Raw genomic sequence first — 13,560 nt, 5'->3', positions numbered from 1 at the left:
TTGTAATACTTATATATTTTTTGGATTTTAATTTTATTTATTGTAAGGAAGTTAATAATATACTTAGGATTTGACGATTAAATGGTTTCATAAATAAATGAGATGTTACAACCTGGTTTAAAAGCTATTTGGGTTTGGTTAGAGGTGAGACCCATGACCCGCTTACTTTTTTTACTATTAAATTGTTTCTTAATTATAATTTATAAATAAAATATATTTTTTATAAAAAAACGGATACTAATTTCTAGCATATCCCTATTTTATAGGATTTTCATATTAAATATATGGTGAAATTAATTTTAATTTAATGAGATGTTATAGCCCGTTTAAGGGCTATCTGGGTTTGGTGAGACTCATACCCGTGAATTCGGGTCAAATGCATGAGAAACCTCCATTTACAAATTAAGCAATCTGGTAGCTTGAGAGGATATATGGAGCTTTCGTTTATATAATACTTAAGATTAAAGACAACATGTACTCATCTATGATTAAAGAAATATTAAGCAATTGATTTTAAGGAAAATACATGTGGGTTAAAAGTTTTCTTATACAAAAAATGTGAAAATAAATCACTTATTTAGCTTAACTAAAATTTATTAAAAACAGATCTTTTTTTTGTTGGACATTTTTGTTTATTTCAAAGTAAAATATGGTCTCCATGTAAAACTGAAAATTTATTAATATTATTTCTTTGACTGTTTAACGAATACATAGGAGGACTTTGAAATATGGGAGCCCAAACTACCTAGAGACTACAAGGAAATTATACGGTTGTCGGAAACCCCTGAAATCTACAAGAAAAAGGATATCTACGAGAAGCTCTCTGATGGAATCCTCCTTCCAGAGGAGAAAGTGGTAATTACTAATTAGCTTGTTCAGTTTCATGTATATCATTCAACTTTGTCTTTTCTTATTTGAAAACAAATCCTCAAGAGCTCTGGGATTCATAAAGAATAGAAGTATCCTCTTAAGAAATTAGACTTATTTGTTTTGTTTTGTTTTTGTGTATCAGTGGTTTATACTAGGTGTTAATGGAGAAACAAATAAAATGATATCAGCAACAGCAGCAAAGTTTTCTTATAAAAACCATGGATTACATAAGTGGAGATCTATCCATGTATCAAGGTTCCTCTCTCTCTAACACACACACATACACATTCGCGCGCGCGCACATACACACTTTCATTTTAAACTTTTGTAGCAAAATCTAATTAGTATATTAATTGATAATCAGTGTATACACGCTTAACACAAATATTTGATGAATCTTGATCACTCTTGGCTGGTAGTTAAAAGTAGCTTTATCAATAACTATGTGTTAGAATGTTTTAGACTGACCGCTCATAACACGTATTGGTTTCGGAAAGTGGCAAAGATGTTGGATATTTCAAATTTAAAGATCCATGTTATGATAGACAACAAATTTTTATCTCCCAATGTCATACGGGGTTTATCTGGTTTTCAAATTTTCTGATCCAACAATATTTGCTCGTAAAGAAAGTATGTACTTGAACCTGAAGTACAATAATGGAACTGATACTTTACATTCATATTTTGCAACGTGGAGAGACGACAAGTGGATAATGATTGAATTTCACCGCTTCTTGAATCACAAGGAAGATGTTTCTTTTAGGTTTCTACTAGAGAGCTTTTCAAGATACTATTGCCCTAGTAGCACCATCTATATTGATGGCATTGAGTTTAGAGCCATTAAAAAAGCAAGTTTGAAAAATACTCTATTATTATTTTACCTTTATGTTGTACGTTTATAATATATTGTTACATTTTGGTATACACAGATGGTACAAGAAGATCACAAGAATCCATTTAAAGTCCAACAAGTTCAAAAATCAAACTTGGACTTGGAAAAACGACTAACTACTAATGACAAGGTCCATTTTTCTTATTTCTCACTAATAAATATAACTTTTTAAAGTGTTCCTAATTATGATCTTGGCACTAAATTTTCTTGGTCGTTTAACAAACAGTTGTTGCTGACGAAATTGAATGGAAAGAAACAGCTAATGCTTTATGCAACGGGTGTTTTATACGACTCTGAAGAATGGGAGCCTCTTCCCTCTAAATCCTCAGCCGACTCCAGGTTTGCCTTTTGATTAAATTTCGGAAATTAAGTACCAAAATATGAATGTTGCATTTTAAGGTCTTAAAAAGATTATACTTTGTTTCTAAAAAGTATGTAACCAATATCATACATGCAGATTTAAAAATGTGGTGGAGCTTCTACGCCAACAAGTATTTGCAATCAAGTACAAGATCGAAACTCAAATGTTGTCACCATTCATGGAATACACATGTTACCTTGTGTTCAAGCTTTCAGAAAAATGTCAAGGTCTGCATTGTCCTGTGAAAGTACGAGATCTACCACGTCGTAGAAATAAAGAGAACCAAATAATCTATTTTAGATCTCCAGCCAGTGTGAATCATCATGGTGCCTTTTGGGTTCCAGAGCAGCGGAAAGATGGATGGATGGAGGTTAGGATCTGGAAGTTCAACTCAAAGTTTGATAATAATCTCGGAAAGGATGTTATTCCTATGAATTTGAAATTGATAACATGCGAGGGAACTATGTCGGGGCTTATTGTATGTGGCTTGGAGTTTCGTCCAATGTAGAGGAATATGTATCAATCAAATTAATATGTTGTTTTTGTGTTGTATCAGTATTCAAATTGTTACGAATTCGACACCAATGAAATGAATCGAATTAAGATGATTGAATTAAACGATTAACTCATATTATTAATGGAGTGAACCCACAAAATGATTACAATAAGATTTGTGAACAAGTTGAAAAAATAAATATTCGAATTTAAGAAATCATTTTGTTATATTTGACCATTGCACCCGGGCCCACCGCCTTTCCATATGTTTGTTTTTTATTTCCGGACACCCATAAACAAGAGCCCAAGCGGATGGGTACTCAATTGTGATCGTCCGTCCACCAAATCATATGAATATGCCGCCTAAGCGTCCTAACAATAATGTTGTTGGTGCTCTTGTGGATATGTGTCATATTCTCAAGTTTAAGGGTTGGTGAAACACACTAGATGGATTTGACTTCAGATATTGCTTATGGATGATAGATTAAAGTATGTTGTGGGTACAAAATCTTAATTGGATATGTTAGGTATTACGTGTACGCGGCTGACCCGAAAAGGAATCGGATAGGGCGACAGAAATCAATACAATACAACGGCTCGGGCCTTAAGAACTTAACGGTATTTCTAATTGATTTCTAAAACGAATATAACGTAAACGCAGCGGATAAACGAGAAATAAAACTAGACTTAAATTAGATAACCCAAACAACCAAGCTAAACCGGAATATAAATCAGAACCTGGACTTGCTTACGTCTTGTTCAACCCTGATCGAACAAACCCACGGATGCAACTGTCAACAATGTTCTTGACTTTTGAGCGATGAATAAATTGAACCTTTACTTGAATGGCGTTGGTTTAATAATCCACGGACACACAGCAATAATTCAAAACCAAGTAAATTATTGGTAGTGGCGGTGACTAATCTCAATACACACAATCAATAAACCAATCAATATAATAATGTTAGATGACGGAGGCAGGAAGATTCTCATAAAACACACAAACCAAAACAAAAATAATAATAATAATCGTAAAGCAGAGAGAAGATACAAACACGGGATTTACGTGGTTCGGTCACGGTGTGTAACCTACGTCCACGGGCAACGAACAGGGTCTCTTCTTTTATTGAGGTGCTCCTGCAATTACAAGATACAACATTGTTTATATAGGGAGGCTAACTAGGGTTTATTTCTTTCCACATAAGTTACAAGAAATAATATAAAACGGGCCACTAAAGTTGAGTGGGTGGCCAGCCCATTCAACCCTTCTAGTCTTCAACTGCCCAACCCAAGACGGGCCGGGGCTACACCCGTATTAAACCCAACAATCTCCCACTTGGAGCCTCGGAACGTCTTCACTTGCTCCACCTGTAAACACACCCGTACCTGTAATCTTTTGTCTTCAATGTAAACCATGTCTTCTACCTGTTCGTCGCCACCTCCTCAACACTATTCCTGGAAACCAACTGAAGCTACACATAGCTTCAGTTTGTCCAAGGTCACAACCTTGGTAAACATATCCGCCGGATTCCTGTCTCCCCTAATGTTGTCCAACCGAATAGTCCCATCACTGACTAAACCCCGAATGTAATGATAACGCATATGAATGTGCTTTGTTTTACCATGATACACAGGATTCTTGGCTAATTTCACAGCACTTTCATTATCGCAGTACAATGGATAATCTGTTTGTTCCCTGCCTAACTCCTCTAAGAAAGTCCTCAACCAAACAAGCTCTTTACTCGCTTCAGCAGCTGCCATATACTCAGCTTCTGTGGTTGAGAGTGCCACACTCTTTTGCAGTTTAGACTTCCAACAGATTGCAGTATCCCCCATAGTGAACACATATCTCGTAGTGCTCTTATAAGTCTCCTTACATCCGCCCAAGTCAGCATCTGAAAACCCTTTAAGAATTACATTCTTGCCTTTAAAGCATAACGCCATCTTTGAAGTTCCCTTTAGGTACTTAAGCAGCCACTTCACTGCTTCCCAATGTGCTTTCCCTGGATTTGACATGAACCTGCTAATAACTCCCACTGCGTGAGCGATATCAGGTCTCGTGCATACCATTGCATACATAAGACTACCCACTGCAGATGCATAAGGAATCTTTGCCATCTCTGCCTTTTCTCCATCAGTACTAGGAGACTGATCCTTAGAAAGTTTAATATGACTACCCATAGGTGTACTTCGAGTAGCGGTTTTCTCATCGCTCATGTTAAACTTCTCTAAAATCTTCCATATGTATTTCTCCTGAGATAAAGTTAGAGAACTGTCCTTCTTGTTTCTGGTGATGCTCATGCCAAGAATTTGCTTGGCTGGACCTAAATCTTTCATTTCAAATTCTTCAGACATCTGTCGCTTCAACTTATTAATCTCTGACATGTCTGAACCGGCAATCAACATATCATCTACATACAACAGTAGAATGATATAAGAACTGGCGAATTTCTTGAGATAACAACAGTGGTCCATCTCACATCTTTTGTATCCATTCCTGCCCATAAAATCATCAAACTTGATATACCACTGCCTGGGCGCCTGCTTCAACCCATAAAGACTCTTCTTTAACTTGCACACCATGCTTTCTTTACCAACTGTTTGAAACCCCTCTGGCTGTGCCATGTAGATATCCTCCTCAAGGTCACCATGCAGAAAAGCTGTCTTCACATCCAACTGCTCCAGATGTAAGTTTTCTGCAGCCACAATACTAAGCACCAGTCTGATTGTAGTCATTTTTACCACAGGGGAAAATATCTCATTATAATCAACCCCATGCTTTTGTTGGAACCCTTTCACTACCAATCGTGCTTTGTATCTCTTTGTATCATCACTTTCATCCTTGATCCTGAATACCCATCGGTTCTGAAGAGCTTTCTTCCCGGCCGGAAGCTTTGTAAGAACCCAAGTCTCGTTCTTGTTAAGTGAATCCATCTATTCTCTCATCGCTTTCTCCCACTGAGACGAGTCTTTCAAGCTCATTACTTCAGAGTAACACTGTGGTTCACCATTCTCTGTCAGTAGAAGGTAATTAACAGAAGGAGAATATCTCTTAGGAGGTCTAATGGTTCTGGAAGACCTCCTAACCTCTAGCTGAGGTGTAATCATTTCTTGTTCTAGTGGAGACTGTTCAGTATTAGGCTCTGAACTCCCACTGTCAGAGAAATCCTCAAATTCATCTGCATTTTCTTCCAAAACCTCTTCTGATGTTTCGGAGCTCTGACTATCAACCTTCTCACTTGAATCTTCAAACTCTACATGTTCTTTATCAACTTCTTGTGTGAATGACTTTCTATCTTTGTAAAGTCTTGCTTCATTAAAAACCGGATCACGAGCCCGACATACCTTTCTGGCCTCTGGATCCCAAAGCCTATAGCCCATCTTTACGTCTCCATAGCCTATAAAAGTACACTTCTTCGCCTTAGGGTCAAGCTTGTCCCTCTCAGTATCTTTTATCCCAATGTAAGCATCACAACCGAACACTTTAAGATGTTTGAATTTAACCTCTTTTCCACTCCATACTTCCTCTGGAAGTCTGAATCCAAGAGGAACTGACGGTCCTCTATTTATAAGATATGCAGCAGTGTTGACTGCATCTGCCCAGAAAATCTTTGGAAGCCCTGCATTTAACCTCATTGCCCTAGCTCTTTCATTCAGTGTCCTATTAATTCTTTCGGCTACTCCATTCTGCTGTGGCGTACCGGGAACGGTATTAATCATCTTTATACCCCTCTCAGCACAGTAATTAACGAATTCCTTGCTGATGTACCCCCCACCATTGTCAGACTTTAAACACTTCACTTTCAGATTCGTTTCCATCTCCACGGCTGCCCTCCATTTCTTAAAAATCTCAAATACCTCGAACTTGTTTTTGAGAAAATAGACCCATAGCTTCCGTGTAGCGTCATCAATGAAAGTAACGTAGTAGTTGGAGCCTCCTAATGATGATACTGGTGTTGGTCCATACACATCAGTATGAACGAGCTCAAGTTTCTTTGCTTTAAGTATTTTTCCTGATTTTATGAAGGTGACCCGTTTCTTCTTGCCAAGCACACAAGGTTCACAGAACCCTGTATCAAGTTCCACCTTTTTCAAATCAGGGAATTTTCCTTTCTCTGCCAGTATCTTCAAACCTTTCTCACTCATGTGGCCGAGTCGTTGATGCCACAAACATGATGGACTCGGTCCACTAGCCACTGAATTCACCTCTCCCGCTGAGATTTCTGCCATGTACAACGTACCCTTTTTCTTCCCGCGAGCAATTACCAAGTTACCTTTTATGACCTTCCATTGCCCTCCTCTGAAAGTAACACTATAACCTTCAACATCAAGCTGCCCAATAGAAATCAGCATCTTCCTTAACCCAGGAATTATTCTGACATCTTTCAGAGTCCATGTAGTTCCTAAAGAAGTCTTCAAGTCGATATCCCCCATCCCGGTAATATCTAGAGCCTCATTATTCGCCAAACGGACTTTACCAAAGTTTCCTGTTCTAACATTCATTAGGCTCTTTGTGCTAAACGTGGCATGGAAAGACGCACCAGAGTCCATGATCCAAGACTCAACTGTGTTCTCAACACAACAGACTAGGGCTTCATCATCTGAAACTTCATTTGTAGCAGCATTTACTTCCGAAGTAGATTTTACTTCCTTTTTCTGTTGAGGTGCTAGAGGGTTGGTACATTGCCTTCTGAAATGCCCATTCTCCTGGCAATTCCAGCAGGTAATATCTTTTCTTGGTCTAGACTTGCTTCTTTTCTTAGATTTTGATCTACCCCTGTTGCCTCCTTTGTTCTTGCTTCTCCCTCTACCTTCAGCACTTAGCAAAGTGCTTGATGATTCTCCATTATTCCTCCTTCTAGAATCTTCATTCAAAATCAGGTCACGAACTTTGTTGAAAGTCAAGGCATCCGAACCAACTGAACTGGTGACTGCAGTGATTGTTCCTGACCAGCTGTCAGGTAATGAAGACAAAAGTAGGCAAGCTTGCAATTCATCATCAATCTTGAACTTCACCGATGATAAACGTCTCAGGTGAGAATTGAAGGTGTATATGTGTTCGGTAACAGAACCTCCCTCTTTCATGCGTGTGTTTACCAACTCCCGGATTAGGAACACCTTATTTGCAGATGATGGCTTCTCATACATGTTTGACAACGCCTCCATGATTCCACGCGCTGTGGTTTCGTCTAAGATGTTGTACGCCACGTTCATAGACAAGGCAAGCCTAATTGTTGACTTCGCCTTCTTGTCAATAGCTTTCCACTCATCTGTAATCTTTTCTGGCGGTTCCTCCAAAGCCACATCTAGATCTTTCTGTATTAGCAAATCCGTGATTTGCATCTTCCACCATCCAAAGTTTTGTCCATCGAACTTCTCGATTTTCGTTTTACCCTCATCAGCCATAATACCGGAGATCAAAGAGTGAGAGCCAACACTGGCTCTGATACCACTTGTTAGGTATTACGTGTACGCGGCTGACCCGAAAAGGAATCGGATAGGGCGACAGAAATCAATACAATACAACGGCTCGGGCCTTAAGAACTTAACGGTATTTCTAATTGATTTCTAAAACGAATATAACGTAAACGCAGCGGATAAACGAGAAATAAAACTAGACTTAAATTAGATAACCCAAACAACCAAGCTAAACCGGAATATAAATCAGAACCTGGACTTGCTTACGTCTTGTTCAACCCTGATCGAACAAACCCACGGATGCAACTGTCAACAATGTTCTTGACTTTTGAGCGATGAATAAATTGAACCTTTACTTGAATGGCGTTGGTTTAATAATCCACGGACACACAGCAATAATTCAAAACCAAGTAAATTATTGGTAGTGGCGGTGACTAATCTCAATACACACAATCAATAAACCAATCAATATAATAATGTTAGATGACGGAGGCAGGAAGATTCTCATAAAACACACAAACCAAAACAAAAATAATAATAATAATCGTAAAGCAGAGAGAAGATACAAACACGGGATTTACGTGGTTCGGTCACGGTGTGTAACCTACGTCCACGGGCAACGAACAGGGTCTCTTCTTTTATTGAGGTGCTCCTGCAATTACAAGATACAACATTGTTTATATAGGGAGGCTAACTAGGGTTTATTTCTTTCTACATAAGTTACAAGAAATAATATAAAACGGGCCACTAAAGTTGAGTGGGTGGCCAGCCCATTCAACCCTTCTAGTCTTCAACTGCCCAACCCAAGACGGGCCGGGGCTACACCCGTATTAAACCCAACAGGATAAAGTAGAAAGTTTTATTAATATATCTCTTGTTTGGGTAACAGAGCCAAAAATTGGAGTGATGGCCTAGTGAGAACCAGACGTATATAACAAAGACGTTGGCCATGGAGGTCGAATGTTACGAATTGAAACACACTGCAAATAGTATGAGACTTGTCCCGAATTGATTGTCTTTTAAAATAAGTATTAGACCAAATAGACATCCTCACCCATCATACTTGTCTTTTAGAATAAGTTCTCTAGTTACTAACAAGCCTTTAACTCTTTTAACACTTGTATCAAATATTCCACCAAACATGAATACTTTCAACGATGGTACATATAGTAATGAAATGATCACATATAGCAATGATGTCACACTTATCTTAATTACTCAATCGTTGGTCATGTTGCATGATACAAATATCAAAGTTACCATCAAGCGTTTAACTAGTTTTATATAAAATTAATGTTCCTCCAATCGTGAATATGTTCAACGACGTTTATATCATATTATAGTCCATAATTGCGGAATCAGTATTCTAACAATTGTTTATATATTTATTCGCGTACGCAATTAAACAATCAGGAAATTCACATCAATGTATGATAAAAAAAGACTAGCATTTTATGATACATGAATGAGTGATGATATATGTTCCATTGCAAGAATTAATTCTTTTATATATTTGTTGAAAATATTCCTTACATTTCTCCTTTCTAACATAAAACGAAGTGTTTTTAGTTATAATCGTTATGCTACGACTATGTATACAAACTAACTCGTGGAAATGAACATTTTACCACCAAATCGTACAACAATATTAACATTTATAAAGGTTTTGTAAATAGTTTATATAGTTAATAACCAATGAAAATTACAAATTCACCTATTCTTATTATGATTGTCCCACTCATATTAGGGGTGTCGTTTTTATCCGAACCTGATAAGATGGATTTGAAGAACCCAAACCCAAAGCTAGACATTTGGTTTGGTAATTGGGTTAACATTATATACATACGTAATCTACAAAGAAGTCTAGTTTTTCGCCATATTTTTGTTTCGTTATTGATATGGTTTGGTTGATAAGATTTGACTTTTTTTTAATAAAGTTTATGTGATTGGTTGATATGGTTTAGTTTTGTGCTTATTTTATTCGATTTTTTTAGTTTATATATGTGGTTCGTGCATGGGTTTGAATCAAAGATCATATTGATAGTGTTTTTATTTGACACTGTGCATATTATTTAATGAATATAATGGTAAACGAAATTATACATTATGCATTGCAACCTGTACTTAGAAACCCGACAGCGGATACCGATTAACTCGGCCTAAATAACCCAAAGCTGATTAATCCGAATCTTGTTTGGTATTTTATGCTACATAGATTGTATATATTATGTTTGTACTTTTTTCCTCTGAACGTACAATAATATAACTTTTTAGTTATAATTTGTACAATTCGAAAGGTAACAAAAGTAATATGAAAGGTAATTTATACGGTTTGATTATCAGTTTACCACTAGATCATCATATAATGGCAGAGGCAAATCTTCATTGCCCCCCTTCTTTTTTGCGCAATAGTGTAAATTTATTCGTTTTCGGCCGAAAAATTTTATACGTAGTGTAAGTTTAGACTTTTTTGGTCGAAAATTTGAGTCCCCCCCCCCCCTCGTTTGTGAAATTTTGTATACATTTTGAGCTCGGCCCCCCGGTGCCTCAGTCCAAGCTTCGCCACTGTATAATGTTCTATATTAATAATTTCTCTAACGAACACCCCCTCTAGAAACATCAAACATGTAGATCGAGCTCATACCTTACATATTTTTTTTCGGTTTAATTATATTTATGTGTACCAATTGAATTTTTAATATTTTTTGTTTATTATATATTATTATTTAACCAAACACATACACACACATCTAACACCGTTGAATTTACATGCATAAAACAAAAACATGCACATATTCAACGCATAAGGTTGAAGAACTCTCATTCATAAAGAACGATTTCTATCAAATATAGTTAATTAATTTACGGGTCAGCTTAAAATATCTTAAAAATGTTTTAGCGATTCGATTTATCAAGATCTATGCTTGTTTTTTTTTAAATAAGTTTCACTTCTTTTTATTAGTTTTATATATAGTTCATATTTATACAACAAGCTGACCTATTGAAGATGTGAATTTTGTTTTATCTTTTTTCGGTATTCTTTCAATTTACAAAATTTTGAAAACGGGGTGATATTATTATTCAAAAATCATTAATGAACATGACAGACGTGATGGACCCTAACTACACAAACGCGAAGATCATATATGTACACGAAAACAAATTACATTTACGTAATAATACATTTGCCACTTTTAGAAAACACTATACTTTTTTAATTTTAATTGCAAACCCATATACCGTATAACATGAAACAGTATAACCCGAAACTCATTTAAAAAAAAATCCCCAAAAAACACCCCTAATCAAAACCCACAAAGTCTCCTTAATTTATTTACTAAAATGTGATTTATAATATCAGCCATATATATAAGATCAAAGGCTAGGGTGAGTTTTCTTGTAAATTAGAGTTATTTAAATGCTCCTAGGTGAAGTTTTACTAAAACTATAAATATTAAACACAATTTTATCTTCAAGCTCTCGCACATATTTTAATTTAAAGTATTATCGTAAGAATATTTAAAGTTCATCTTCAAGCTCTAGACAAGCAGCTAATTAATCCAATAGGATTGGTGATCTATTGACAAACAGAAGGCCTTCAAAATACTAAGATTAAAAGTTCTTGTATTTAAGTCTCACAAATAATAGAAAGTCGCAATTCAAACGAAAAATAGATAAATAGTTATGATAATAAGTAATTAAATGATAAGCATGTGACGTGATTAAGTGCATGCGGAAGTTTCCTTTCTACCAACGCACATGTGAGTAAATAAATTAATATATATCTCAAGACCTCCTACAAATACCCCCAAACCTTTACTACTTATTGCAATCAGAAAAGAAAGAGAAACGGATCAGGAGTAGAAGGGTGCAAAGAGTTTAGAAGCTAAGATTGATCATACATAATCTCCATCTTTAAGGTACCCTTGTGTGTTTATTAATTTACATCACGTACATTTGTTTGTTATTATACACATACAGAAAAAAAACTTATAAAAGTAAGTTATTACACCATCCTCGTGGCTTAGTCGTAGAAACACTTACAAACCCCCACCCCCCCCCTCTCTCTCTCTCCATAAAAACTAACTGTTGTGTCGCTGGATTTCTCGTGACAACAATGGCAGTCTAGTCATTTTCATATATACTTTAGCATCACAATTTTAGGCAAATATTATGCATTCATACTATTTTACTCTTAATCTAGTTACAATTAGATTCATTTATGTAATTGGCAAATACTTTAGCTGACAATAGATGCTGATAATCACGTAATATGTTAACTTTTTTGAATTAAATAAAAAACTATAACAATAACTTATAATTAATTATGTGGATGTAGCATAAGAGTGGAAGGAGCACTCCTGTAGCATAAAACAAACACGCACATATACATATATATATATAGTCAAATCAAAATAATGTTAAAAAACATTGAAGGAATTTGAAAAAAAATCAATAAAAGTAGTTATCTCTAGAATATTTCCGCCTCTCTCTTTTTACCTACATTTTGATCTCAATCATTAATTAGAAAAATGAAAAAAAACCAAGATGTCTTTTTAGCTAGCTTAGCAAAAATGAACTTTTTATTTGATCATCCCCTACACAACTCATAAGCTTAATTAACAAATCAACGATGAGAAATTTAGCGAGCAAAGGATGATTTTCCTAATGCAAGTTTCTAGTTGCATAATTAAAGTCAATATTTTCCTAATCAATAAATTATACATTATTTATCCATAAATAAGTTCATTTGTGTAAAAATTATATTTACGGGTCAATTTAAGTCCATTTAAATTATACAACAAACCAAGTTGACCAAGCTCATAATATATGACAAGTCAATTCGTGCCATTGTTATAAATTATTAACTTGAAATGGCCCAATGACTCAATGAGCGAGCATCACTCACCACATTGTATGCCACCGCCATCTAATAGTCAATGAGACCACCATCATCGCCTCCCAACAACTGTCACTGCAACTTTCACTGCAGCCTCACCACCACCACCTTGAACACAACCCCCCACCACTAGGTGAATTCATTTTGAAATATATTCTTTTCAAAAGCGACCAAATTTCAGTTGAATCCATTTTGTAAAGAACTTTTGTTAACAAAACCAATTTGTATATTTTCAGAAATAACTCATTTTTGACTCAACGCTGTTTTGTTCATAACTTGTTTTGACCCAACCCAGTTTGACAATGACCGGTTTGACCCTTTACCAAAACGGACAGACATGTTTTAACTAGCCTCATATCAAGTCAACTTATGGATGACAATGAGTCGTGTTTAGGTATTCCCAAACCCATACCTGGTTATGAAAGTCCATCCCAAACCCGTCGGGTTTTAATCGGGTAATTACCCGTCAGGTTTTCAGGTTTTCCCATCGGTTTCGGGTTTCCAATCGGGGTTTGTCAAAAGACCCGTTGGGTATACTCAGTCTAAAACCCATCGGGTTTCTATCTGGTTTTGACAAAATATAACTAATCGATCACAAATAATTATTACTATAAAAATAAAATG

At 36.0% G+C, this 13,560-nt stretch overlaps 2 protein-coding genes across 2 annotated transcripts in view; both read left to right on the top strand.

Annotated features, from left to right (window-relative positions):
• Window positions 1-1,141, top strand: part of LOC143622922 (uncharacterized) — a 34,676-nt gene extending 33,535 nt beyond the window's left edge. Inside the window, exons 6-7 of the mRNA XM_077093927.1 lie at window positions 715-855; window positions 1,013-1,141. Of these exons, the coding sequence (XP_076950042.1) occupies window positions 715-855; window positions 1,013-1,141 (270 nt within the window). The remainder of the gene's footprint in view (window positions 1-714; window positions 856-1,012) is intronic.
• Window positions 1,142-1,475: 334 nt separating this feature from the next.
• LOC143622857 (F-box protein At2g02240-like) lies at window positions 1,476-2,793 on the top strand. The gene is made up of 3 exons (XM_077093886.1): window positions 1,476-1,892; window positions 1,989-2,101; window positions 2,220-2,793. The coding sequence occupies exons 1-3, from the start codon at window positions 1,800-1,802 to the stop codon at window positions 2,629-2,631; spliced, it is 618 nt and encodes a 205-aa protein (XP_076950001.1). The 5' UTR covers window positions 1,476-1,799; the 3' UTR covers window positions 2,632-2,793.
• The last annotated feature ends 10,767 nt before the right edge of the window (window positions 2,794-13,560 follow it).

Source organism: Bidens hawaiensis, unplaced genomic scaffold (genome assembly GCF_021521415.1).
Source record: "Bidens hawaiensis isolate Kalapana, Puna unplaced genomic scaffold, B.hawaiensis_p1.1 tig00003244_1, whole genome shotgun sequence".
NCBI classification, from domain to species: domain Eukaryota; kingdom Viridiplantae; phylum Streptophyta; class Magnoliopsida; order Asterales; family Asteraceae; genus Bidens; species Bidens hawaiensis.
This window is presented reverse-complemented; position numbering and strand designations above follow the sequence as displayed.